Consider the following 24,753-nt stretch of genomic DNA (forward strand, 5'->3'; position numbering starts at 1 on the left):
CCATAAAAACATGAAATCTTGTCATTTGCCACGAGGTGGATAGAGCAAGAGAATGTTATGCTGGGTGAAATAAGCCTGTCAGAGAAAGACAAATACCCAATGTTTCACTAACACGTGGCAATAAAACAAAACAAAGTGGGGGGGGGGGAGACAGTGACAAACAGACTCTTAACTAGGAAACAAACTGAGGAGTTCCACAGCGAGGTGGGGGAATGTGTGAAACAGCTGCTGGGGATTAAGAAGTGCAAGGGTTGCTCTATATTGGACACCTGAAACTAATATTACACTGTATCTTCACTCACTGGAATTTAAATTAAAAGATAACATAAGGTTAATGACAGATACGAACCAGGTTTTCTGTAGTTTTCAATCACTTCACTAGGTTGGAAAAATAACCATGAAATTTTTTAAAAAGCATGTATGACGTGAGGGACAGTTTGTGCCCTTACCTCGGTCTCTGGTTCCAGCAGGACTCCGAACGTGCGTCCCAGCTCATTCTTCTAGAAGGTCCTGAGACGAGCATTTCATGTATCCACGTCCTAATTGAATGCAGCTCCCATGCTTCTGAATTTGTTAGGGTTTCTTCCCGGAAACAAGCCTGAATCTGGAACAAACCATCGACTGTATCTATGATGTCATGGGACCCCGCAATCCACGAGTCCTCTAGTAAAATACATCTTGTTCAAAAACTGTCGGGAAGGGGTGCAATGAAACACGGGAACAGCCCAGAAAATGCAAAGGCCTGTGCAGCTCAGCAACCAGCTTGCCCAGGGAAGCCACCCGGCGCCCCCTCCTCAGCACTCAGTACAACAAGGCAGCTTCTCTCTGGCGACTCAGGAGATGCCAAGTTGCTGCTAAGCTCCTAAGGTCTCCCCTGGGGCAGGTGGCAGAACCTGCTGGAAATGCAGCTCTGCTCTCTGTACTGAGGCACCAGCAGAGGCCTGAGTCCTCTGAGAGCAATCTAAGCCCTTCCTGCTCTCAGGTGCCCTGGGTCAGAAAAGCAGATGGTGCGCCCTCTGCTGGCTATCACTGCCCAGCAGAGGAACCCGCCCCTCGGGGGTCTGTGGTGCTCAAGCTCTCTCTGCTGGCCACCATGGGAATTCCTTCAATGTTGAAGGCCCTGGTTGCTCAGCTAAGAGACCGAAGGTGCTCTGGGCAACTAAGCCTGTTCTCCTCGTTGGGAAGGTTTTAGTGACAGGGCCTGAGACACAAAATCTTTTCCTTCTCTTTCTTGTGAGTGAAGAATGAAACCGAATTTATTAACGTAACGACATCATTTGTAATGTTTTAAGCAATATTCACAGAAAAATAGACCACCGATTTACACATGCTGAACAAGAGGTAATTTTGTTTACCACCAAAATACTTAGGTTAGATAAAGAATGGACACCTTTGAGAGAGAGAGATACCGGCGTCCAGCTATGGAGTGAATGAGTCCTAGGGATACAAGGGACAGCCAATGGAATGGAGTCAATCCTGTAATAATATTGTTGCATGCTTTCACAGGATAGCTACACTTGTGGTTGAGTACAACATAATGTATAGACATATGGAATGACTACAATGTATGCCTAAAACTAACACAACAAATGTGTGAACAATATTTCAATTAAAAATAGACATCCTTTACACTATCTTTAATTTCTCCTTCTTTGCCAATAAACTATCATTCCCGGGGCGCTTGGGTGGCTTAGTCGGTTAAGCGTCCGACTTTGAGTCAAGTCATGATTTTGCAGTCCATGAGTTTGAGCCCCGCGTCAGGCTCTGTCCTGAGAGCTCAGAGCCTCGAGCCTGCCTCATATTCGGTGTCTCCCCCTCTATCCCCCTCCCCAGCTCGGGTTCTCTCAAAAAAAGAAACATGAAAAATGAAAAATCATTCCTCATTTAGAATCTGCGAATTTCCATTTATACCAGATTCTCTAACATCACCTTCTTGATGTTGAAAGCTTATCTGAAAAGTCACTAACAATATCTTTGATGACAAATATGTGACAAGGTCAGAATGCAACTTACAGGGAGCTACACATCTGTTGTGAATTTACAGTGTGTATCCTTGGCTAATATTTCCAATGAAATGTGCTTTAGGGATACGGATGGATGAAATAATGTCCATCAGTCATATAGGTCAATTTCCTATAGGACCATTATGCCTTCAATTACTAATTGCCATCTCTTCAGAATTAAAAGAAAGCTGGGATAAGAAAATGTCTTTGAATTTGATGTAAGAGAAGACTAGGGTGTTTTAAAGGGTCCACCTACCTTCTGGAATCCTCAGATTGGTTGTGGACAGGAGGATAGCAACCTATGATTTGGATGCACACCGCTAGTCCCAGAGGGAGGATATGGACCTTATTGTCAAATATTTTTTTAATCAATATTACTAGTCCACCTCTGCCAGGTCCAGACTGCAGGACCTGGGGGCAAAACAATGCCTGATGCTTGGGTTCAGAACTTGAGAAAGGCCAGCTGGTGGGGGGAGGGGGGAATCCAACAGGGCCTGGGGCAGTAAGGGAGATGGCCCTGGGACACCTCCCCACAGGGCAGGCTCTGGAGTTTACCTGCCAAAGAGCGGCACACTCTCCCTCAAGACATCCCTCTCCATGACAGAACGTGAGGCTGAGCCTCACAATTCCAGAAGAAATGAAGGATACCCATCTTTTCAATTCCAATGGCTTCTGCAGAACTTGGACCCAGGGATGTTGGAGTCTTGGGGTCATGGAACTCTGATGCCCATGATATAAGCCCTTTCTGCCCCAGCACTCAGAGCCACTTCATACATCCCCTCTCCCCTGGCCCATCTAACCCTGTCCACATACCTGGACCAGGTCTCTACTTTCCTCCTTGTACTTCCTCTTTGTCTCTGTTTCTCTCTAACCACATCTCTGTTTCTTCCTCTCACGCTCTAGGGAGTGGTGTAACATATGGTGCTAAGCTTTGTTCTTATACATGTGAATATCCAATTTTCCCAGCACCAGTTATTCAAAAGACTACTCTTCTCCTCTCCACTGTGTATTATTGACTCCCTTGTCAAACACTAGGTGACTGTGCATGCATGGGTTTAGTTTGGGCTCTCAATTTCTGTTCCATTGTCTTGTGTGTGTGCTTATGTCAGTGACATAACTGATTTCTTTGTGTTAGAATGAAGCTTGATCAAGAAGTGTGATGCCTCCTGTTTTGTTCTTTCTTGCGTTGGCTACTTGGGGTCTTTTTGTGGTTCTGAATATATTTTAGGATATGACTTTCTAATTGCATAAAAATTGCATCGGAGTCGTGATAGAGATTGCACTGAATCTCTAAATGGCTTTGGGTAATATGGACATTGTACCTATATTAATTCCTCCAAAATTTGGACATGGGATGGCTTTTCACGGACTTGTATGTTCTCCTGTTTCTTTCACCCAAATTGAATTTCTTCCATTACTGCACACAGGTTTTATAGTGTTCTGTGGAGAGATCTTTCACTTCCTTGGCTAAATTTATTCCTATAAATTTTATTGTTTTTTGATGCTATTGTAAATGGGATTGTTTTCTTTACTTCTTCTTAGATAATTGGGTTAGTGTATAGGAAGGCTACATAATTTGATACGGTGACTTTCTAGTTTGGAAATTTACTGCATTTCTTGATTAGATATTAACAGATTCTTTTACATTAAAATTTTTATTTCGGTCCTTTACCTTATTTAAAAAAACATGTTATTTGGGAATAGTTGACACACTATGTTACATTAGTTTCAGATGAACAACATAGTTATTGGACAAATGTATACATTCTGCTACGCTAACACAGGTGTAGCTATCATCTGTCACCATGCATCCCTACTCCAGTACCATTCTCTATGTTCCCTATGCTATATCTTCTATCTGTGATTCATTCATCACATAACAAGAAGCCTGCATCACCCAATCCCCTTCACATATCTAGGGCATCCTTGTCTTGTGCCTGATCTTAGTGGAAAATCTTTCACAATTTCACTACTGAGTATGATATTAGCTGAGGGCTTCACATACATGGCCTTTCTTATGTTGAGATATGTTCCTTCTACACAGAATTTTAAAGAGTTTTTTAGCACAAATGGATACAAAAATTTCTCAGAACTTTTTTTCTGTGTCTATTGACATCATTACATGAGTTTTCTTTTTATTTTTTAAAATGTATTTATTTAGTTTAGTTTAAATGTATTTATGTATATCTTATTTATTTTTTTCAAGTTTGTATTTAAATTCCAGTTGGTTAACATACAGTGTAATGTTAGTTTCAGGTATAGAATTTAGTCATCCATCACTTACATACAACACCCAGTGATCCTCACTACTAGTGCCATCCTTAGCCCATCACCCATTTAACCCATCACCCTACCCACCTCCCTTATAGTAACCCTCCGTTTGCTATTTATAGTTAAGAATCTTGTTTATGGTTGATTTTCTTTCATTCAATAATGTGAGGGGTCACATTGATTGATTTGAATTTCTGAAACATCCTTCCTTTGCAGGGAAAAAACCCTTCATCACGGCCAATGATCCTTTTAATGTGCTGCTGAATTTGGTTTGCCTGTACATTATTGGGAATTATTCATCTACATTCATCACGGGGATACTGGCCTATAGATTTCTGTTCAGGTAGTATCCTTCTCTGGCTTCCTACCAGGGTAATTCCATGACATTAGTTTGGTGGTGTTCATTCCTTTTGAATCAGTGAGATGACTGCTGTTAGTTCTTCTATAAACGTTTGGTCAAATTCACCAGTGAATCCATCTGGTCCTGGGCTTTTCTTCCCTGGGAGAACTTCGATTACTGATTCAATTTACTTGCATTGGTTATCCTCTTGTATTGATACAGTCTTACTTTAATGGGTCTGTGCAAACCTTCTACTTCTTCCTGGTACAGTCTTGGTAGGTTGTGTGTTTCTAAGAACCTATCCATTTCTTCTAGGCAGGCGGTTTGCTGGCATCTAATTTGGCCATGGTCGCCTCTTTGTCTCCTTTATGTTTCTTTGGTATAAGGCATAATGTCATCTCTTTTATTTATAATTCTTTTGAATTGGGTCCTCTCTCTGTCTTAGCATAGTCTATGTATAGTCTTGACAAATTTGTTTCACTCTTCAGAAAACCTACTGTTGGTCTTCTTCATATTTTCTATTCATGTTCTCAGTTTCATTGGTTTTCACTCTCATATGGATTACTTTCTCCCTTTTGAGAAGATTGGACATAGATTGTTGTTTTTTCTAGTTTTTTGAAGTTAAAGGTAGGTTGTTCATTTGACTCCCACATCTGTACTCCACGCATGCAAATCCAATGGCTCATCAGAGAACCTTCAATAGGTCTTTTCTGTCCTATTTCTCATTTTCAGAACTCTGAGAAATTAGAATCAGAAAATTTATTTGAAGACACAATAGATGAAAACTTCCCTAATGCGTGGAAGGAGACAGATCCAGAAGCAGGAGGCACAAAGAACCCCCAATATATTCAACAGAAGTAGATCCACACCAAGTCATACAGTAATTAAAACCCAAAATGTCCTGATAAAGAAAAATTTTCACAGCAGGAAAACAAAAGATGACATTTACCTACAAGGGAAACCACATAAGGTTATCACTGGATGTTTTTCAGAAGAAACTTTGACACTGTAAGTGACCAGCATGGTATGGTAAAGTTGCTGAATGGAAAACATCTGCAGCCAAAGAGAGTCTATCCAGCAAACTATCATTCCAATGGGAAAAGAGATCAAGAGGTTCCCAAATAAATACTCAGCGAGCTCACAACCAACAAACCACCCCTGCAAGAAATGTTAAAGGGGACTCTTTAAGTGGAAAAGAAACACCTAAAGTGACCATATTAAAGTGCGAAATGCAAAAGCAATAAAAATGAGTATATCTGTAAAACATCAGTCAAGGTATTCACGATATGAAAGGTTTTGAAATAGGAACACTACATAGCTACAACACGGGGAGGAGAGGAGTAAAGAACCGGTTCAAACTTAAGCAACTATCAACTTAATATAGACTTCTATATGCAGAAGTGGTTAGGTACAAACCTCATAATAACCACAAAACAAACACCACTAATACATATGCAGGGTATAAAGACAAGCAATTTCAACTGTGAAATTGTGATGAAACCCAGCAAACCAAAAAAAGAGAAAGCGAAGATAGGATCAGAAAAATTCAGAAACAGCCAAAATCAAGTAATAATAGGACAAGTACATGTCTATCAATTACTTTGAATAGTAACAGAATAAATGCTCAAATCAAAGGTACTAGGTGCCAGATAGGGGCAACTAGATGCCTCAATCGCTTGAAATTAATTTCGACTCTTGATTTTGGCTTAGGCTATGATCCCAGGATCATGGGATTGAGCCCCAATTGAGCTCTGCACTGAGCATGGAACTTGGTGAGGATTCATTCTCATTTTTATTCTCTCTCTCCCTCTTTCTCTCTTTGTCTCTCTCTTCCCCCATTCCCCCCACCCTACCCTCCCATGCCTGTGCTCTCTCTCTTCATAATAAAAAGCACTGGGTGAGGAACAAAAGTATCAAAAGAAAACTGCAGGAGCCATACCTATATCAGACAAAATAGATTTAAAAATAAAACGGTAACAAGAGACAAAGAAGACACTATACTAATAAAAGGTACCATCCAGCAAAAAGATAGAACAATTGTAAACATATATGAGTTCAACCTGAGCGCATCCAAATACACAAAACAGTCTAAAACTAAAGAATTGATAGTCATACAATATTAGTAGGGCACTTTAACACCCCAATGACATCAATGGAGAGATCATTCCATCAGAAAATCAACAAGGAAGTAGTGACTTTGAATGATAGAGTAGACCAGATGGACTTAACTGATATATTTTAGACATTCCATCCTAAAACAGCACAATACACATTCTTTTCATGTGCACATGGAACATTCCCACACTCGATAAAATATTAGGTCATAAAACAAGCCAAAACAAAATCAAACCGATCGACATCGTATCATGTGTCTTTTCAGACCACAATGCTATGAAAGTAGAAGATTACAACAAGAAAAAAAATCTGGAAAAGCCAGAAATACATGGAAGATAAATAACATGCTACTAAGCAATCAATGGCTCAACCAAGAAATCAAAGAAAAAATCCAAAATGACATGGAAACAAATGAAAATGAAAACACAGCAATCCAAATTTCTGTAAAGCAGGAAAACTGGTTCTAACAGGGAAGTTTATAGCAATACAGGTCTGCGTCAAGAAAAAAAAAAAAAACTGAAGTAAACTCCATGACTTTATAAATATAAAGCCAGACAAAGGACAACAAACAAAACCACCAAACAGGAGAATGAAGAAAATATTTAAAATCAGAAGAAATAAATGATATAGAGACTAAAACTATGCACCCATGAACCAAAAATGGATGAGGCAGTAAGTGAAATCCTACCACACCGAGAGAGGGGAGGGTGACAATGTGAAACACTCCACAACGAAGCTGGAATGCGGCGAGGTGAGAACAACCTCCACTGTATGGAGACAGGGGCGATAAAATGAACATAATCCCTCCCAGATGGAGGGCAGTGTCCACGCATGAACATCCTCCTGCTCAAAGTGGAAGTGCAAATACGACCTCCTTCTTGCCATAGCACTAACCCTAACGCTAACCCAAATCCCAACACCTAAACCTAACAGCTAACCCTAACCACAGTCCTAATACTAAACCCTGCCCATATCCCTACGTCTAAACCCAACCCTAACCCTACCGAACCATAAAAGTAAACATAACCCGAACTAACCTTAACCCTCTTAACCTAATCTTAAAACTCTAATCCTAAAACCCTAACCCTAATGCTCTAACTCTACCTGCTAACCCTAAAATTATAAACCCAAAAACTAACACTAATCCTAACCATAAAAATCTAACACTAACCCTAACGCTAACCCCTAATCCAATACCCTAACCCATAACCCAAACAAAAGTCCTAAACCTAGACCTCACCTTATCCCTAAACCTAAGGCAAACACTAACACTAACGCTAATACCTAACCCTAACCCTACCATCTAACCCTAACCCTAACTCTCAAACCCAAACATAACCCTAAACCTAAGCCTAACCCAAGTCCAAAGCTAACGCCTAAACCTAATTCTAATTCCAAACCATAACCCCTAACCATAACCCTAAACACTCACCATAACCCTAAACCCAACCCTAATGCATAAACTTAATTCTAGCCCCTAACACTAACCCTTAACACAAACCCTAACCGTAACCCTAACCCCTAACATCAAACCCAATCCCAAACCCTAACCTAACACACATGACACACAGGAATGGTGTCACCACAGAACTGGTGAAGTCCCTGAACAGAACATTAACCCTTGTTAAGGATCTCTCTGGATGGGGACCCAATTCCTATCTCTGAGAACACCACAAACCATGGGCCAAAGCGGTGCAGGAATACTTGGCATGGAACATGGAACATCATCATGACATTTCCAATGCCCGCATGATGCTGCACAAGGGGGTTGATGATGCCCAACTGAAGATGGCACACACAGCTGTCCCTGGCTCACAAAGACTAAGCCTGAACAGCCCGCTCCAACGAGGCCTACACTAAATCCTCTGAGAAGATCACTACCCTGCAAGAGTTTCAGCGCTTGGAGCTTCCTGGGACCTAACCCTAACCTTAACTGTGACACTCACACACCGCTCAAACTAAACCTCACCCCAACTCAAACCTAACCCTACACATGCCCCGCACCCGCTCATGGACCCTCATTCAGCCTTCCAGGGTGATCATGGCAATGGTGTCACTTCGGCCCTGGCAACGTCCCTGGACCAAAACTTAACCTTGGCTAAAGCTTTCTCCTAATGGGGACCCAATTCCTAAGTCTGAGGACATGACGGACATGGGCCCCAGAAGCGGAGGAGGATTACTCAGCATGGAACCTGGAATATCACAATGTCATTTCCAAAGACCAGAAGGAGCTCCACAGGGGACTTCTTGAGGTCTAACCAAGGAGTGGCCCTGGCACCCAAAACTCAGCCTGACTGGGACCCTCCTTAGACCCCTCTACTCAGCCCTGCGGGGGGACAACTGCCCTACTGGAGGTATAATGACACGAGCCTCCTGTGCCCAAGCCCTAATCTTAATGGTGACCCACAGTATATAAGTGAACCTAAACCTCACCTCATCTTTAACACTCACCCTACACCTGACTCGCACCATGAATGTGCCCACACATCATCGACACAGGGAGATCACAGGACTGGTGTCACTTCAGCCCTGGAGATCTCCCCGGCCCAAACCTAAACGGAGCTAAGGCTATCTCCATATGGGGACCGAATACCACAGTCTCACAAGAGCACACACACTGGGTTGAGAAACGGTGCAAGATAATTCAGCGTGAAACATGGAACATCACCATGTCATTTCCAAAGCATGGCTTCTGATGCATAGGAGGAATCCTGAGGCCTACATCCTGAGTGCAGATATAGATGTCTGGCCTTGGAATGCAAAGACTAATGCTGATCAGTAAATTCTACACTACAGTCAGCCCTTCGGAGAGACAAATGCACTACTGTACATTAAGGGCTTGGAAATCCTTAGGAATGAATCTTACCCCTAAACAGAACTGTAAACCTAACCCTAAACCTAAACCTAAGGCGAATTCTCACACTACTCTGCACCAGACCGACATCCGCCCATGGGCCCACAATACAGCACTCCATGAAACTCACGTGAATGGTGTCACTTTCCCCCTGGCGACGACCCTGTACCGAAACCTAACCCTAAACAAGGGTCTCTCCCCATGGGGACCCAATACCAAAGTCTGACAACACCACACGCCTGGGGTCCAGAAGAGGTGCAGGGTCACTACCCATGGAACCTGGAACCTCACCATGTCGTTTACCATGGCCCGGGTGCACCTGACTGAGATGATCCCAGAGGCCTACATGACAAGGGGCCCATAGAGTGGTGTGGCCTTGAAAGCCAAAGACTGATCCTGACCCGGACCCACCTTTGTACCCTAACTCAGCCCTCAGGGGAGAATACTGCACTGCTGTGGTTTCAGCGCATGTCTACCCCTAACCTTACCCCTAACCGGGACACTCCAAGAAAGCCTAGGCCGACCTCGAACCCTAAACCTACACTTCAGCCGCACCGTCCCAAGGGCCCTCATATCAGCCCTCGAGGGAGATCACAAGACCGGAGTCGCTGCGGCCCTGGCGACCCCCCTGGACCGAATCCTAGCCCTAGCTAAGGCTGTCTCCCCATGGGGACCCAATACCAACGTCTGACAAACCCACGAGCTTGGAGTCCAGAAGCGGTGCAAACTCACTCGGCATGGAACCTGGAAGCGCTGGAAGCTCACCATGTCATTTCCCAGGCCCAGCTGCAGCTGCCCGAGAGGATTCCAGAGGCGTTCCCAAACAGGGGTCCATTGACTTATCTGGCCTTGGCAGCCAAAGATTGATCCTGACCGGCACCCTCCCTTGTGCCCTCAACTCAGCCCTTCGGAGAGACCAATACACTGCTTTGGGTTCAGAGCCTGGAGCCTCCTGGGACACAACCCTAACCCTAATCTGATCCTGAACCGGAACACTCCACCGAAACCTAAGCCGGCCTCGAACACTAACCCGCCACTTGAGTCGACCCGTCGCATGGGCCCTCACTTCAGCCCTCGAGGGAGATCAAGAGACTGGAGTTGCTTCGGCCCTGGCGACGTCCCTGAACCGAACCCTAACCCTAGCTGAGGTTCTCTCCCCATGGGGACCCAATACCAAAGTCTGACAACACCACGCACCTGGGGTCTGGAAGAGGTGCAGGGTTACTCGGCATGGAACCTGGCAGCTCACCAAGTCGTTTCCCAGGCCTGGCAACAGCTGAACAAGAGGATTCCTGAGGCCTCCCCGACCAGGGGCCCATAGAGTCGTGTGGCCTTGGAAACCAGAGACTGATGCTGACGGGCACCCTCCCTTGTGCCCTCAACTCAACCCTTCAGGGCGACCACTGCACTGTCATGGGTTCGGGGCCGGGAGCCTCGTGGGACCTTCCCTACCCCTAACCCTACCCGGAACTGGAGCCCTCCACTGAAACCTAAGCCAGCCTCGAGCCCTAACCCTATACCTGAGCTTCACCGTTTCATGGGCCCTCACTTCAGCCCTCGAGGGAGATCGCAAGACTGGAGTCGCTTCGGCCCTGGCGATGTCCCTGTACCGAAGCGTAACCCTACCTAAGGCTCTCTCCCCATGGAGACCCAATATGAAAGTCTCACAACACCATGAGCCTGGGGTTCAGTGGTGGTGCAGGCTCACGCAGCATGGAACCTAGAAGCTCACCATGTCATTTCCCAGGCCTGGCTGCATCTGCCCAACAGGATTCCTGAGTCTACGTGACCAGCAGCCTAAGGAGTTGTGTGGGCTTGGAAGCAAAAGGCTAATCCTGACCGGCACCCTCCCTTGTGCCCTCAACTTAGACCTTCGGGGAGACAACTGCTCTACTGTGGGCTCACTGCCTGGAACCTCCTGGGACCTAAACCTAACCGTAACCCTGCCCGTAACTGGGAACCTCAACCGAAACCTAACCCTATCTCCAAACCTACACCTACACTTGACCCGCACCATCGCATGGGCCCTCACTGCAGCCGACCAGGGAGATCACGAGACTGGAGCGGCTTTGGCCGTGGCAATGTCCCTGGTTCGATCCCTAACCATTACTAAGGCTCGACTCCCATGGGGACCCAATACCAAAGTCTGACAACACCACGCGCCTGGGGTCTAGAAGTATTGCAGGCTCACCCGGCATAGAACCTGGAAGCTCACCATGTCATTTCCCAGGTCTGGCTACAGCTGCTCCAAACGATTCCTGAGGCCTACCAGACCACTTGCCAATAGATTTGTGTGGCCTTGGAAGCCAAAGACTACTCCTGACTGGCAACCTCACTTTTGCCATCAACTCAGACCTTCGTGGATACAACTGTACTGCTGTGGGTCCAGTGCCTGGAACCTCCTCAGACATAATCCTAACCCCAACATTACCCCTAGCCAGGATCCTCCACCAAAACCTAACCCTATCTCCACCGCTAACCTGACACTTCACCCGCACCATCAAACGGGCCCTCACTTCAGCCTTCAAAGTTGATCACCAGACTTGAGTCCCTTTGGCCCTGGCACCATCCCTGGACCAAACCCTAACCCTAGCTAAGACTCTCTCTTAACCCTAACCCTAACCCTAACCCTCAACATAACCCTAAACCTAACCCTATCTGCTAACCCCTAACCCTAGCCCTAACCCTAACCATAACCCTAACCCTAATCCTAAACCCACATGTCAGGGGATCTAGAATCTTGGAACAGGGCCATGTCAGATGAAAACATCACACAGTAGCAGACTCTTTTGGATTCATGCATCTGCCGAAATCCCAGCCCTAAACTATCCAAGTGCTCATATTCCCCCTGAAGTATGTTGGATTTGGAGAAGCAGTTAATGCTCAGACTGATTTGTCTTTACCTTCAATGTCTGTAACACTGCTTAACTGAGCAAGCATCTCCAGTCTATTAATGCTTTTAATTTACTCTTCAGTAAATCACATACTCCAAACTAATCCTAGATTAATCACACTACTGTTCCAGGCAAGAAGAGATGACAGGAATATATTTCAAATTTAGTTCAGGTGTATTTTTATAAGAATCAGCGCTTGAGATTGACCTCCAGCTGTCAGTCAAAGTAAAAGTTTGTTGTTGCTGGCGCTCATTTCTAGGGAAGGAGAGTTTGGGTGATGATGGGTAAGATGTACTTCTGGCAGAAGTCTTTGCATTACTCCAGTAAAAGGGGCTCGTTTCCCAGGGAAAGAGCTCATTTTTCCAAGTTTTTTGGAGAGAGATTTAGATCAGCAAATTGTAGCCTTTCCCAGACCAATTACTCTCTGACAGTCCTCACAACTCTCTGTATTTGTACTCTACATGCCCTGTTGTCACAGTCTCTTCTTTCCACTTCTTCACTGATAAGCCTCAGAAGGGCCCCCCAACAGCTGAGCTACTGGGATCTCATGGGTGAGAGCAGATGAGAACCTACCGCCTTCTTGTATCAAAATAACTCTACTATTAAAAACAGGTTTTTATCTTTACCATAAATAGTGGATTTGAAATCCCATCAAATGAGCACACAGCTGTGATTTCACACTAATCGATACTAAGGGCTGATGTCCTATACAAATTCATGTTCACAGAAATATCAGTCCACTCTGCATTTCTACATCACCTACAGTCTTCATCACAAATGCTCAGTTATATTTTGTATTTTTCCTTTGATGCTTATTCCTATACATCACACTGTACTGACCAGTTTAAGCCACTACATCCTCCATATTATCAACATAAGTATAACAAAGAAATATTTAACATAGTATCATGTCCAATCACCAAATGATCAAATTATCAATAGTTAAAACATTTTAAACCTGTTAAACTTCCTTGACAATTGTTTCCAAGTAAAGATCATTGTTAGGAGGCTCCTAGATGTACCTACCAGCTTGCAAAGCACCATCAGGCACATGTCAGGTTGCTATATCATCAGAACCAAGGCTGTCAGTATTTTTTTTGTTTATTTATTTATTTTGAGAGAGAGAGAGAGAGCACAAGTGAGGGAGGGGAAAAGAGAGGGGAAGATAAAATCCCAAGCAGGCTCTGCACTGCCAGCACAGAGCCCAATGCATGGCTCAAAATAACAAGCCATGAGATCATGACCTAAGCCAAAACAAAGAGCCAAAGACTTAACTGACTAAGCCCAGGTGCCCCAAGGATGTCAGTTTTTAGAGAATGCAGGGTTTTGTTCCTTTTTCAATTTCTGCAAATTTATTTCATTTTGTTAGTCTTAATGTCCAAATGACCCATATTGTCTTCACTTTTCTAATGTATGACTTAGATTAGATTATTTCTTGGAAGTTCAATGTCAAATATTTCTCATTTTATTTATTTAAAAAAATTTTTTTATTTATTTTCTGAGAGAGAGAGAGAGAGAGAGAGCGTACTGAAGGGGAGGGGCAGAGAGAAAGGGGGAGAGAGAATCCCAAGCAGGCTCCACATCATCAGCACAGAGCCTAATGTGGGGCTCGAACCCACAAACCGTGAGATCATGACCAGAGCCGAATCAAGAGTTGGACGCTTAACCAACTGAGCCACCCAGTTGCCCCTATATTTCTCATTTTAATAGTTCCTTTATTTCTTTAACCTCCAATCATAAAATGTCCTTCTCTTGTCACACATACGAGTTGTTCTAGTTGTACACATGCCATCATGATGTGTCCTTTTTTTCTCTTTGGTCTCCAATAGGTTAGGTTAAGACTTGGCTCAGAGCATCCTATCCTGGTCCAAGTTCCTATGTTATATATAACTGGTTGAGGAGGCATCAAGGCCGTATTCGTAGGTGCTTGTATCTTAGGTATGGCCAAAGGTCTAAGTCATATAAGGCTATTTTGATTCCATTCCACCAACACATCCTTAGGTACATGTTTTCCTTCTGTCATAGGGGACTTTCTATGGCCTATAGGCTTGCTCCATTCTCTCTCTTGGTACTGGGGAACTGCAAAAGGGTGGTAAGCTAATGTCATATTTCCTTCTTCAAGTGCCAATACTCCAATTTTACAATGACCCAAGGAATCACAGTCATTAGGATGTGTAATATCTACCTCACTTCTGGCCAGGTTGTGTAGCATCTCAGACAAGCAGGATAGCCCCCAAGATTAGAGCTGTTCTAAGAGTATTCCCCATATCAACCAATCTTAACTGCAACAGGTATCAGTCTATAGTTACAGAAACATCTTTCATGTCATTTTTTTTAGTATTTTGTTATTTTTAGTGATTTCTCCAGCTGCTTTATGTTGAATTTCCATTACTTTGTTTACTTTCATGTGAAATTCTCTTACATTTTATAATAAATTGCTAAATCTATCCATCTATGCCCAAAGATGACAAAGCTGCCATGATACGTATACTATTGATATTGTTTGATTTCAAATCTGTTTTGGGCATAGGTGGTAAGGTTGGAATAAATGAAGTTGGATAAAACTTAGCACATTTGGGGTATCTATATCTGTCTGGAAAAACCTTCATATTAAACTTTAAGTCATAGGCTACGATTGTGGCTCCCAATAAAATCGTGGGAAGTTTTGTTAAGAGAAAATTCCATACTGTTGGGGTAGAAATCTGTGGTGTAAGATTCAATACTGACATGTACCACCAAGTATGTTTTATATGCTAAGTTTCTTGTGTGTCCTCTGTACCTATTATAAGCTGTGCATTTTCTGTTAAAGTCTGAATATAGTGTCCATTGATCTATAGGCCATGATCTAATCAGTGACTGTTGGATTGCAAGCTCCTTGGGAGCTTCCTAGATGTAGTCTGAAACCAGCCCTTGTTTGAATGGCAGGGAGAGACCAAAGAAAGAGGCAGACCACCCCAGATTGTTGGGTTGCAGGTTTAAGAAGCATGGGAACTTATATACATGCCTTGTATTGGCAGCAGGAGAAAGAATAGATATCCACACCTTGTCCCTTCTTAGTGGTTTATATAGAGGCCATAAAGAAGTTCAGTCACCTATGCCATCCAGATAGTCTCAACACCACATCACTATCTCAAGACCATATCATTGGAGCAACCTCTTGGAGCAAGGAAGGAAAGTGAACCCAATTTCCAAGGACAGGGAAGGGGTAATTGCCTGGATCCAAGTCAGAGCAAGTGGTGGTCATGTCATCTCAAAGACCTTTCTTACACACCCTCATGACTGGCTCTTACAATCTCATGTGAATCTCTCTTCTGCAATGTGCCCTGACTGGTCAGGAAAGAGTTTCACTAGCATGGAGATGGTTCCTGTGGCAGCTATCTGGATGTGTTGGAGGCAGATGCCACAGCAATTGTATAGGCACATGAAAGAGAAAGCACAAATTAAGACAATGATTCTGGAAATGAGCAACAATTTTTCCACCAAGAGGTCCATGATCCCAACCACTGATTTATTAAATCCTCATGGCTAGGGTCATATCACTCAGGGCATTCCCTTGTTTCACCATGTAATTTAAGAAACATAATACATTATAAGACTCATCTAATGAGTACAGCACACAACATTCTGTTTGGATAATGGCACAGGTGCCTTCTTGCAAGGCAGCAATGATGTCCAAGTCTATCAAATTTTAGAGGACAGCTTTTCCCGTTAGAGATTTTTTTCATTGTTCAGTAGGGACAAGACTTTTTTGCTATCTCTCAAGGCTCACTGACTGAATATAGTAAGGGCTATATGTGCTCCAATGCCTGCAAAGCCAATTTAACCAACAAAGAGAGCAGCCTAATTATTGTACCAGTCAAAGACACGGTGTGTCCATCTGGCCTTAAGGATAGAGAAGTTGTCAATTCTTGTTTCCACAGGGCAGATTCTCCCCATGTCCAGGAAAAACCCAGGGTACAATGGCCCAGACACTCAGGTGGAGGCCATGGCCAAAGATTTTTGCCACAAATCCATGAGGCCCTATTCTAGAGAGAGCAGCTGCCCACATACCCAACAGTTGATTTCTTTGTCAGGCATATGAGCTGACCCACTGTAGAAAGATTTAGCCTGCAGGTGCCCATACTGTGACTGAACACCAGAGGATCAGCAGAGTCTAAGGTCAAAAATACAGGTAATAAGTAGGAAATTGAATACAGAGGTCTTACCCTACTACAAGAATGACACTTGCAGCCTGATCTTTAGATGTTAATATGGCTGCACGTTTAAGAATTTGAGAAGTTTGTGCCTGCCAACCATGCTGGCCATGGTAGACAGCCCTATAAGGTTTGAGGAAAGTGACTGTAGGTGGGACATGGTGGACCAGGACCCCCACCACTTCCCTTTTTTTTTCAATGGTGTATGTTCCATTCTGGTTACAGTACATTTAATTAGGTCCAACTGCAGCAGGACAGCGGGGTCCCATTTCCAACTCCCAGGGGTGCAAAAAAACTCGCCCATCATATCAGGCTTTTCCATTGCAAATTCTGGTGAATAACTCCTTTCCAGGGTGTGACAGGACTTGCTGTTCTCAGCAGCATAGCATATTGATTTTCAGTGAGAATCAGGGCATAGGCTGTGAAGCCACAACTTCCATACAATTACAGTGTTGTGTGCCTAAGCTGGGGCTTTCTGTCTGGCATTAGGGGGAACAGACCCTACTGACTGATTAGTGTATCCAGCCAAGGTGGTTTTACCTGTTAGTAATGCAGCTGGCTGTTTTAATATTCCATTTTTCCTATCAACACTACTGCTTATAGGTTATGGGGGAGATAGAACTTCTATTCACTGCCATGTGCTGTTCCCCAATCTTGCACTTTATGGTATTTGAATTGTGAAGCCCCCATCCACTATCTATTCAGTGAGTATATCCATACGTGACACTCAGCTGTTCTGGTCTCCCAGTGTCTGCAGCCTGGTTTGCACAGCGTGCACAGGAGAAAGCTTGGGTTAGCCAAATGTAGTGTTCACTCAAAAAAAAAAAAAAAAAGCATATCTAGAATCCTTGCTAAGAGGGAGGAGGCTACTCTATTCAATCCGCCAAGCTCATCTCAGCTGAGAACCTCAGTGGATGACCCCAGACTCCTTTGGCAGTTGCCTTGGGTATTGTTTGGAATGTACAGGACATGGTATTCCTGTGTTAACCCAGTCGCTGTACCTCAAGGGCAATCCAGCATCTGTGGCAAAAAGCTATCCCCTCCAGGCACTGCAATGGTTACTCCGTCTATGCCCCAATCTGCTGTATCTACTGAAGACTCCATTGTTAGGGCTCAGTCTCAGCTTGGGCATTTGATTCCTGATTGCCAGAGGCTGTCAGTGCCTTATGAGCCAGGATATGAAAAACAGTGAGGACCACCTCAGTCTGTTGAAGATGTCTTTCCACATATCCTAACCCCACAAAAGCTTATTTATGTTTATCCACCTCTCAACTTCCCACTGTATAAGCCATAGGGTTCATCACCTTAGGACAGCCCTACTGTCAGTGCAATAGGTTACAGGCCAGGGCTCATGAGTGACTGACCACCAGCCAAGCAGCTCTGAGTTCAACCCCGGCTGAAAAGGCTGTTGTGGTGTGTTTCTGTTTCCATCCATATGGTGTCAGTGTTGGCTGGCTGGACAGTGCTATGCAGGTGGTGGATTGCATTGACTACACCCATCTATACACTAGGCATCAGCCAGAATTTCCCCACTCCCTCTCCACAGGCTACAGGGATGCCTTGGGAAGAGGAGCCAGGATATCTGTAGGGTCTACATACTCTACAGTACCTACTAGCACTCACATTAATAGGTCCAGTAGGCGGGTGGATAGAATGCTCCTCTGCTGCAAATAGGCATGGCACATAGTACCAATGGGGGTTTCATCCATGACAGAGGTGGGTTGGTGGTGCACATTGTCACTCCACCCCTTGACAGGCAGGGAAGTTCTCACCACAATGTGCTGTTCCTTAGTAATCAGCTCTACCTCAGTGGGTGCTGTGCATACTGCAGCAATCTGGCACTCTATGGGGGTATATCACTTTTTTCCCCCTTCCAGAGCTGAGCCCAAAATCCTATGAGTACTCTTTCCTCTTGTTTCTGCCACATGGTCAGTCCATATCATCTGGAGTCACAGACACCTCTAATTCAAATGGTACTTCTGCTTGGGAGATGCCCAGTGCTGTTATCTCCTTCACTAGTAGTTTTAATCCTCAAAGGTGTTTGCTGCTCTGATCCCCAGTCCCACACACACCCTTTCTTTCTCAGGTGATATAAGGAACAGAGGCGCTGTGCCTAGTGAGGCATATAAGCCCTCCAAAGTCCCCAAATCCCTATGAAGTCTTGCACTTTGTTCACATTCTTAACACTTGGAAGGGATTGCACATTATCAATCACAGCTTTTGGGACAACATAGTCTTGACTGACCAGACAGTTCCCAAACAGTTACAACAGTGCCTGGGCCTTGAATTTTCAGGGGGTTCATTGCCCATCCTTCTCCCTCACAGATATCCCAGAAAAGCTTGTAGGTTGTCCTGCAGCAGAGGCAATCTTCACATGTTAACATTTTATAATCAAGGTTATGGGCCCGTTTTACTGATGTGGGAAAGGAAAACAGGGACAGTCTCAGTCTATTATCCCATGACGCATGGTGAGTCTGTGCAGGTAACCCTGGGGAAGCAGTTAAAATGTCTATTGTTGCCCCTCCTACATGAAGGCAAATTGATGTGAGTCAGTAACCAGACATATACTGAAAAAGGCATTTGCTAAGTCCAGCCGAACATGGTATACTACTGGTACCATGGCTAAAGTATCTAAGATGGTGTCGGTGTTCAGCACAGCCTCGTGGATCAGAGGAACTACCTTGTTCAATTCTTGGAAGTCCACTGTCATCCATCATGAGCCATCTACTTTTTTACCAGCCATACTGGGCCATGGAAACTACTATGGGCCCACTCAGTGCAGCTCATGGATGGTTTCACCTACCTCCTATGTTCCTTCAGACAATTTCTATTGTTTGACAGTTACCATTCTTCACAGAAATGGCAGGTGTACCGGCTCCCAGTTCCCATTTCCCCTTAGCCCTGGTTTGATTACTCTCACCCAGAGGTAGAATTCATCAATATAGATTTGCAGAGTTGCACTTAGGAGGATGTCAGTGGCCCATATGTTCTCTGGTTTGGAGAGATAAATGCCATATGTTCTTGGGGTGGACGGTAGGGAATGCCATATTTTCAGTGTCAGAGGACCTTCCTGAGAATAACTGCTTGCCCTTCATAACCATCAATGGCATTAAAGAGGCCAGAACACCTGTGAAAGTCACCATGTATTAGAGAATTTCAGCTCCAGTATCTACCAGGGCAGTCAACTTTTGTTTATTTCCAGAAGCCAAATGAATACTGAGCTCAACATGAGGCCTCTTATGGCTTCCAGTGGCCCTCACCTGGTGGCAATCTTGGCCTGTATTCTGTACCCAGGAAAGGAAGGCACCCAGCCTGCATAGGACTATATCCCTGAGGGTGTTTCTGGAGGAGGTGATGCATCAGGGATGGTAGGGGTAGATGGGGTAAATCTCAATTGCTGTACAGTTTTTAAGGATTTTTACAGATTGACCAGCACAGTGTTGGGTTGTCCGTCTATATGTTTTGGGTTGGGAAGGGTACTTACGGCAATGTGGTCAAGCCACATTTACCTCAGGGTTATTTTTACCACATGCTTTACAGCCAATTGTGATAGACTTTTGGCTGTGTGTTTGATTTTAGAGGGAGAAAGAGAGTGCAAACAGGGGAGAAGGGCAGAGGGGAAGGGAGGGGGAGAAAGAGAGAGAATATCCTAAGCAACCTCCACACTCAGGATGGAGCCTGACGCAGAGCTCAATCCCGCGACCCTGGGATCGTGACCTGAGCCAAAATCAAGACTCAGACACTCAACCAACTAAACCGCCCAGGTGCTCAGACTTTTGGCTTTTTTAGCTTCCTCTCTGTCTTAGGTCTTTCCCATCGCCTGTACCCTTTCCTGGTATTTGTCTATTTTGCCCAGATCAGCAAGGCATTGCATGGAGGCAAAGCATGGAGGTTACTAAAAATGAATGGGTCACCCAGGCAATTAGAGAAGAAATTTAAAAATATATGGAAACAAGTGAAAATGAAAATACAACAGTCCAAACGTTTGGGGATGCAGTGAAGGTAGTACTGAGAGGAAAATACGTTGCAATCCAGGCCTATCTCAAGAAACAAGAAAAATCCCAAATACAAAATCTAACAGCACACCTAAAGGAACTAGAAGCAGAAGGGCAAAGATACCCCAAACCCAGCAGAAGAAGAGAAATAATAAAGATAAGAGCAGAAATAGATAATATAGTATCTAAAAAAACTGTAGAGCAGATCAATGAAACCAAGAGTTGGTTTTTCAAAAAAATAAACAAAATTGATAAACCTCTAGCCAGGCTTCTCAAAAAGAAAAGGGAGATGACCCAAATAGATAAAATCATGAATGAAAATGGAATTATTACAACAAATCCCTCAGAAATACAAGCAATTATCAGGGAATACTATAAAAAAATTATATACCAACAAACTGGACAACCTGGAAGAAATGGACAAATTCCTAAACACCCACACAAGTCCAAAACTCAAACAGGAAGAAATAGAAAAATTGAACGTACCCATACCTAGTGAAGAAATTGAATCAGTTATCAAAAATCTCCCAACAAATAAGAGTTCAGGACCAGATGGCTTCCCTGTGGAATTCTACTAGACATTTAAAGCAGAGATAATACCTATCCTTCTCAAACTTTTCCAAAAAATAGAAAGGGATGGAAAACTTCCAGACTCATTCTATGACACCAGCCTTATTTTGATTCCTAAACCAGAGACCTAGCAAAAAAAAAAAAGAACTATAGGCCAATATCCCTGATGAATATGGATGCAAAAATTCTCAACAAGATACTAGCAAATTGAATTCAACAGCATATAAAAAGAATTAGTCACCATGATCAAGTGGGATTCATTACTGGGTTGTAGGGCTGGTTCAGTATTCGCAAATCAATCAATGTGATACATCACATTAATAAAAGAAAAGAAAAGAACCATATGATCCTGTCAATAGATGCAGAAAAAGCATTTGACAAAATTCAGCATCCTTTCTTAATAAAAACCCTCAAGAAAGTCGGGATAGAAGGGACATACTTCAACATCATAAAAGCCATTTATGAAAAGCCCACAGCTAATATCATCCTCAATGGGGAAAAACTGAGAGCTTTCCCCCTGAGATCAGGAACAGGACAGGGATGTCCACTCTCACCGCTGTTGTTTAACATAGTGTTGGAAGTGCTAGCATCAGCAATCAGACAACAAAAGGAAATCAAAGGCATCAAAATTGGCAAAGAAGAAGTCAAGGTTTCACTTTCTGCAGATGACATGATATTATACATGGAAAACCCAATAGACTCCACCAAAAGTCTACTAGAACTGATACATCAATTCAGCAAAGTCGCAGAATACAAAATCAATGTACAGAAACCAGCTGCATTCTTATACACTAATAATGAAGCAACAGAAAGACAAAGAAACTGATCCCATTCACAATGCACCAAGAATCATAAAATACCTAGGAATAAACCTAACCAAAGATGTAAAAGATCTGTATGCTGAAAACTATAGAAAGCTTATGAAGGAAATTGAAGAAGATACAAAGAAATGGAAAAACATTCCTTCCCTCTCTGTAACCTTTTTCCCCCTTCCCCTCCCACCCTGGTCTTCTGTTAAGTTTCTCAGGATCCACATAGGAGTGAAAACATATGGTATCTGTCTTTCTCTGTATGACTTATTTCACTTAGCATAACACTCTCCAGTTCCATCCACGTTGCTACAAAAGGCCAGATTTCATTCTTTCTCAATCCAAGTACTATTCCACTGTATATATAAACCACAACTCCTTTATCCATTCATCAGTTGATGGGCATTTAGGCTCTTTCCATAATTTGGCTACTGTTGAAAGTGCTCCTATAAACATTGGGGTGCAAGTGGCCCTGTGCATCAGTACTCCTGTATCCCTTGGGTAAATTCCTAGCAGTGCTATTCCTGGGTCATAGGGTAGATCTATTTTTAATTTTTTGAGGAACCTCCACACTGTTTTCCAGAGTGGCTGCAACAGTTTGCATTCCCACCAACAGTGCAAGAGGGTTCCCGTTTTTCCACATCCTCTGCAGCATCTATAGTCTCCTGATTTGTTCACTTTAGCCACTCTGGCGTGAGGTGGTATCTGTGTGGTTTTGATTTGTATTTCCCTGATGAGGAGTGACATTGAGCATATTTTCAGGTGTCAGTTGGCCATCTGGATATCTTCTTTAGAAAAGTGTCTATTCATATCTTCTGCCCATTTCCTCACTGGATTGTTTGTTTTTTGGGTGTTGAGAATGGTGAGTTCTTTATAAATTTTGAATACTAGCCCTTTGTCTGATATGTCATTTGCAAATATCTTTTCCCATTCCATCAGTTGCCCTTTAGTTTTGTTGATAGTTTCCTTTGCAGTGCAGAAGCTTTTTATCTTCATGAGGTCCCAATAGTTCATTTTTGCTTTTAACTCCCTTGCCTTTGGGGATGTGTCAAGTAAGAAATTGCTGCAGCTGAGGTCAGAGAAGTTTTGTCCTGCTTTCTCCCCTAGGGTTTTGATGGTTTCCTGTCTCACATTCAGGTCCTTTACCCATTTTGAGTTTATTTCTGTGAATGGTGTAAGAAAGTGGTCTAGTTTCATTCTTCTGCATGTTGCTGTCCAGTTCTCCCAGCACCATTTGTTAAAGAGACTGTTTTTCCATTGGATAATCTTTACTGCTTTGTCAAAGATGAGTTGGCCATACTTTTGTGGGTCTAGTTCTGGGGTTTCTCTTCTATTCCATTGGTCTATGTGTCTGTTTTTGTGCCAATACCATGCTGTCTTCATGATCACAGCTTTTTAGTAGAGGCCAAAGTCTGGGATTGTAATGCCTCCCACTTTGGTCTTTTCCTCAATATTACTTTGGCTATTCAGGGTCTTTTGTGGTTCCATACAAATTTTAGGATTGCTTGTTCTAGCTTCGAGAATATTGCTGGTGTAATTTTGGTTGGGATTGCATTGACTGTGTAGATAGCTTTGGGTAGTATTGACATTTTAACAATACTTATTCTTCCAATCCATGAGCACGGAATGTTTTCCCATTTCTTTGTACCTTCTTCAATTTCCTTCATAAGCTTTCTATAGTTTTCAGCATACAGATCCTTTACATCTTTGGTTAGATTTATTCCTAGGTATTTTATGCTTCTTGGTGCAATTGTGAATGGGATCAGTTTCTTTATTTGTCTTTCTGTTGCTTCATTATTAGTGTATAAGAATGCAACTGGTTTCTGTACATTGATTTTGTATTCTGCGACTTTGCTGAATTGATGTATCAGTTCTAGTAGACTTTTGGTGGAGTCTATTGGGTTTTCTATTGGACTTAACAGATATATATACAGAACCCATCCCAAAATAGCAGAATACACATTCATTTCAAGTTTACATGGAACATTCTCTGGAATTGATCACATATTAGGCCACAAATCAAGTCTCAGTAAACTTAAGAAGATTAAAATCTTATCAAGCATCTTTTGCAAACACAACCATTATAAAACTAGAAATCACACACAAAAAAATGAAAAACCACAAACACATAGAGGCTAAACAACATGCTACTGAACAACAGATGGGTCAATGAAGAGATCAAAGAGAATTTTTTTAATGCCTGGAGACAAATGAAAATGGAAACACAATAGTCCAAAATATTTGGTACACAGCAAAAGCTGTTCTTAAGAGGGAAATTTAGAGTGATACAGGCCTATCCCTTATAAACAAGAAAAATATCAAATAAGCAATCTAACCTTACACCTAAAGAAGCTAGAAAAGTAAGAACAAAGACAAAAGCTAGTAGAAAGAAGGAAATAATAATAATCAGAGTGGAAAGAAATGAAATAGACTTAAAAAATAGAAATGATCAATGAAACCAGGAGTTGGTTCTTTGAAAAGAAAAATAAAACTGATAAACCTTTAGCTAATTCATAAAAAAACAAGAGATCTCAAATAAACAAAATGCTAACTGACATAAAAGTAAAAACTGACACCACATCAATAAGAGAATTATAAAAGATTAATATGAAAAATCATATGCTAACAAATTGGACAACCTAGAATTAGATTAATTCCTAGCAACATACAATCTTCCAAAAGATTGGAAAAAACTGATTACTACTGACA

The 24,753-nt window shown here is 42.9% G+C and overlaps 1 protein-coding gene across 1 annotated transcript in view; it reads right to left on the reverse strand.

The window, feature by feature from the left end:
* LOC123386798 overlaps positions 1-24,753 on the reverse strand; it is a 99,680-nt gene that overhangs the window by 61,655 nt on the left and 13,272 nt on the right. The window contains exon 2 of the mRNA XM_045062598.1: positions 450-604. Coding sequence (XP_044918533.1) covers positions 450-604 — 155 coding nt within the window. The remainder of the gene's footprint in view (positions 1-449; positions 605-24,753) is intronic.

This window comes from Felis catus, chromosome B4, assembly GCF_018350175.1.
Source record: "Felis catus isolate Fca126 chromosome B4, F.catus_Fca126_mat1.0, whole genome shotgun sequence".
Lineage (NCBI taxonomy): Eukaryota > Metazoa > Chordata > Mammalia > Carnivora > Felidae > Felis > Felis catus.